The sequence below is a fragment of the Micropterus salmoides genome, unplaced genomic scaffold, assembly GCF_014851395.1.
Source record: "Micropterus salmoides isolate LMB-PRFRI ecotype aquatic unplaced genomic scaffold, ASM1485139v1 Ms_hic_scaffold_97, whole genome shotgun sequence".
In the NCBI taxonomy this organism is placed as follows: Eukaryota; Metazoa; Chordata; class Actinopteri; order Centrarchiformes; family Centrarchidae; genus Micropterus; species Micropterus salmoides.
Genome location: NW_024044759.1, coordinates 1 through 5,016, shown reverse-complemented (window position 1 = coordinate 5,016; position 5,016 = coordinate 1). Strand labels below are relative to the sequence as shown.

At 42.4% G+C, this 5,016-nt stretch overlaps 1 protein-coding gene across 1 annotated transcript; it reads right to left on the bottom strand.

The window, feature by feature from the left end:
- Positions 1-766: 766 nt before the first annotated feature.
- Positions 767-2,646, bottom strand: LOC119896366 (L-amino-acid oxidase-like; the record flags this gene model as incomplete). Its single annotated transcript, XM_038709800.1, has 2 exons — positions 767-2,131; positions 2,510-2,646. Coding segments are annotated over 2 exons (945 nt in total), but the record flags the coding sequence as incomplete, so codon positions are not given.
- Positions 2,647-5,016: the final 2,370 nt, after the last annotated feature.

The window sequence follows — 5,016 nt, the reverse complement described above, 5'->3', positions numbered from 1 at the left end:
GGCTAATTGGGCCCAATTTGGACATTTTCACTTAGAGGTGTCTTCACTTTTGTTGCCAGCGGTTTAGACATTAATGGCTGTGTGATGTGTTATTTTGAGGGGACAGCAAATTTACACTGTTATACAAGCTGTACTTTCACTACTTTACATTGTAGCAAAGTGTCATTTCTTCAGTGATCAGGGTGTACTCACTTTTGTGAGATACTGTACATGTGAAAGCCTCCCCTAGATGTAGGGAAGAGGTGGGTCGCGGGGGCAACACTAACAGACAAAGCCCACATCAATTCCCGACTGTTCCTGACAGTTTTCAGTGCTGACCAAAAATCCCACTTTTTATGCAGTGTAATTTGTGAGTAATTTGTCATTTGTAATTATTATCTGAGATGTTACCGTTAAGCCACATTTCAGAGAGCATAATGATGGGACAAGACTCCTAATTTTCAAGCGAAAGATTTTTAATCCTTTAATATCATCCATTCAGGAAAAACTTGTATTACTGCCGTCACCGATCAAACATGAGATTAAAAGTAGTTGGACCCAAAACTGCAATACAGAGTTGAGTTGAGTAGAGATTACAAGCTTCATTTGTTACAGTAAAACACACAAAAAAATAAACACACAACAACCACGCCCTTCAAGAAAGACCCAGCAACCCAAGACACACCATATTCCAGACAGTTATGTATAATCTAAACTGTTTATCATTAGACTGTCTCTTCAAGAACTCTAACTTTAATTTGCTCGTGTCAGCCATTAGTCATGGTTGTAGTTTTATTTCTGTGAGGTTAGGTAGAGTCAAAGATCACAGCCACAACCATTGAATTATTATGTATAATACAGAAATGTTGGGGTGGAAAACCAAGGCAAGAAAAGAAATAAAAATGAATCAGCTGCCACTTTGAATTCAAATCCATTGGCTGGTTGGGTCCTTTCTTGCTCTGGTGTTCTCCCTCCCACTGTCTAAAGACGTACAGGTTAGGTTAAACGCTGACTGTAAATTGTCTGTATGTGTGAATATTAACATAAATGGTTGTCAGTGCTCTTATATAGTGGCAATCTGCACTGGGATAGGCTCCAATTTCTTGCAACCCTGCAAGTACAGCTCACGGTCGGGCAGAGGGGGAAAAAGTGTTTAGTCAATGTAAAGTATAGGAATAATTTCTTTTCAATCTACTTTTGAAGTATTTTTTTTCTCTTTGTGTACACTTAAGTCAATTAAAGTGGTATTTAACATATCAGATTTCTGTGGCATTAACTAGAGATATTACAGCTTTTGGTATTCTTTTTATTTTATACCATAATACTAAATCAATTCTTCAGACTCTAGAGCTCATCTCCTCTTGGAAATTTAGCTGAGTCTTTGAGCGCCACATTGTTAATGTTGATAGCAGCCCTGATTGCAGATTTCATAGATGTCTCCATCCAAGCGTGAGGGAAGGCTGTGTGTTCACCAGCAAAGTGCACCCGGCCTTCACTTCTGAAGAGCTCCTCAGCGTACTCTAAATGTTGGTAGGGCGTGAAGAGAGCGAAGGCCCCCAAACTGTAAGGATCCAAGGTCCACTTCTTTACCACCACCCCTGTGCAAAGAGACCTAACATCGTCGCCGTGGATCTTTGACAAATCTCTCAGAACCAGCTCTTTCAGGGCTTCATCGCTCGCTCCCTGGAAGAGGAGGGAGTCATCAGCCCAGGTGTAGGAAGCCAGGAGGACGCCGATGCTCTTATTGTTTGGGAAATTGTGGCTTGGGTAGTAGATGAAACGAGAGGGACCGTCAGTGATGCTCTTTCCTCCGAGGCCGTTCTTCTCCCAGAATTTCTCGCTGAAGGTGAGGATGATTTTAGTAGAGCTCACATAGTGGACCCCCCTTAGGGCCTCCATCTTTTGGATGGATAGAGGTGGATGGAAGTCCATGAAGAGGGCTGCTTTCGCTGTGGTTGTTACCAGGACAATGTCAGCTGGAAGGTGAGTAAAAGAGGGCTGTTGGCTAGGATCTGAGGTCTGGTACCATACAATTACACCATTATCTAACTGGCTGATGCTCTTAACTGGGGAGTTGAGGAGGATGGGGACATCAAGGACTTTGAGAAAAGCTTGAGGGAGAAGGTCTGATCCACCAGTCACTTCATAGTACCTTAAAAACAAAAACACACATTTTTAGTGTCATTGAATTGAGCACAAATGTATCTACATGGTTGCCTTGTTTGTGGCCAGCCTAAGGCACACCTGTTACCCATGCTGTCTGATCAGCATCTTGATATGCCACACCTGTGAGGTGAATGGATTATCTCTGCAAAGGAGAAGTGCTCACTAACACAGATTGACAGATTTGTGAACAATATTTGAGAGAAATAGGCCTTTTGTGTACATAGAGAAAGTCTTAGATCTTTGAGTTCAGCTCATGATGAATGGGGGCAAAAGAGAAGTGCAAAAGTGCTGCGTTATAATTTTGTTGTACTGTGCAAACAATGTGCCTTTTTATTATTTGATAATGTAGGATGTAGGGCCTCACGTCATGGTGTCATTGATTTCATTCTGAAGATAGATCGTCTCAGTCAGCGCTGTGTGCATAAGGCTCTGTTCGTCAAGCAGGTCTCCAATCATCCTCACAGCTTCTGAACTCAGAATTCCTTCTTCTTTCAGATACTCCTGTTAAACAAAATCATGCAGTCAGAAAGAGGGATTAGAAGGAATTAAAAGGTCAGCAGACGCATTGAACTCCTTTAAGTCCATTCTTAAAACATACTTTTATCAATAAACTTTTCCTGATTACATTTGACTTTAATTTACCTTCTAACTTTGAATTCGTGTTTTTTTTATCTGATGGTTTTTGAATGTGTAATGTGAAGCACTTTGTAACATGGATTTTCAGAAGTGTTCTATAAATAAAAACTATTATTATAAAACAATAATGTGTTATTTGACAGGAGTGGGTGGGCTCAGAGGAAGGACAGTATGGGGACCAGTGTGGGGACTTTCCCTCCCCGTGTGGACGAGCGGTTGCTTGCCAGTGTAGGCTTCCTTCAGGACTGGACCTTCCTTCCTGAGTGTTGGGTGTGTCCCTTTGTCACTAATCACGGGGCACAAATCCTCCCTGAAGTGGTGGTCCAGTCTCTTGCCTGCCCAGTGGAGGAAAAGCTGCCTTGCCTCTTTTACACGCTAGAAAAACTCTAATAACTGACGTCCTTTTTAAAAGACTCTTTTAATGTAGCATTGTATGAAAGTGTGATCAGGTGTGAGGAACTAACTCGCCAAGGTATTCTCGTGCTTGTTAAGGACCAAGAGCTTTGTGTGTGTGCTCCCCTGTAAAAGATAAGGTCCTGCCTCTGAACTACCTTCAGAGTGAGCCTCTTAAAATAAGATCAACCACTGTCTGAGAGTAATGTTCGCCTGAGTGTTACACGCTGGTTAGCTCAGTTTGAGAGAACCTTCAGTGTGACCACTTTCTGTAGAGTCGTAAAGGTCCAGTGTGTAATATTTTTAAGGATGTATTGGCAGAAATGCAAAATAATATCCATAACTATGTTTTCAGTGGTGTGGATTTTCCCAGAATGAAAAGTGCTGATGCGGGATAAATGTTTTCAAAGTGGCGCAGAAGTTGCCTGTCTTCTGCTGGACAAGTTAGTCTGATAGCAACAGCTAGAAGATGGGCATAATCACAGAGAGAAAGAAGTAAGACAAGGGTCCGGCTGCGGACTGTAGCGGGGGCGAGGGGCGTGTTGTGAGCGAGGGGCGTGTTGTGAGCGAGGGGCGTGTTGTGAGCGAGGGGCGTGTTGTGAGCAAGGGGCGTGTTGTGAGCGAGGGGCGTGTTGTGAGCAAGGGGCGTGTTGTGAGCGGTGCTACAGTCCGTAGCCGGACCTTATTGCGAAGTAAGCCATTTGTTGAAATTCGCAACCCTCACCACTAGATGTCACTAAAACTTGCACACTAAACCTTTAATGTGAGGCTATGTGTATCTTTTCAAGGTGTCCATAGGACAGTGGATACGCATCATGCCTTTGATGTGGGAGACCTGGGTTCGATTCCCACTCAGTGGCAGTGTCATTGGTCTTCATGCAGCAGGTCTGGGGATTAAATCTCTGTCATGAAAACTTTCTTTTAAGTTTTATAAAACTGACCACCAAATGAGTAAATGTACATGGAAGAGGAAATGCCTTGCCCGTTCAATAAGTAGGTGAAACGATGTTAGCTAACGATGTTAGCTATCTGACTATGATTCTTATCCCTGTGTGATTGTCATAAATTAGCAAAGTTTTTCATTGTCTTTATATTTCAGATGAATGTAACCTAAGCTGTAGGCTACTTAATGATATTAACAGGTCGTGCTGTAAGTCAGCCTCTCTGCTCCAGGAGCTCCAAAGCCCACTGTAGTGAGGAAACCTGACAGACTGGGAGCTGATCAAATAAGTTATGAATACAGCAGGGCTGACCCCGATTTGACTGCCAATCTCACCATCGAAACGATGGGAGTCAAACGCGTTATGAAACAAGAATGATACCATTTTTTTGATATGGGGGTGTTGGGGCCGGCGTCAGACTGAGCTCAGCAGGGGGGCATTTATTTTCAATGGGTGGGCACTAGTGATGGGGAATTTTGTTCGGATATCCTATAGGCCTTGTTATTATTGCTACTGCCTTTTCTGTAAGTGATTAGCCTGAAGGGATGCAAACCAACTCCACCTAAACTGACTCTGAGCACAGCTTTATTACAGACAAAGTTAACAGCGCACACATAGTTTAACTGCTTTCTCACTGACAGGAGAGACGCATCTTAATTCTAGTTTCCTCTACCATGAGCGTTTACACTAGGCTACTACTGAAACAGCACCAAGTACCATTATCAAAACAATACAAAACATACAGAGAGATTATTCTACTATCTCCGATTTCAAAAATGTTGTGAAAATGTTCAAAGTTTTTTTTATTTTTAAGTATTGATTCGGTTACTTTTTCAGGTCATCGCATGTGACCACCATAGTCAAATATAACATGTAGCCAACCTGTTTTTCAAATAGTACG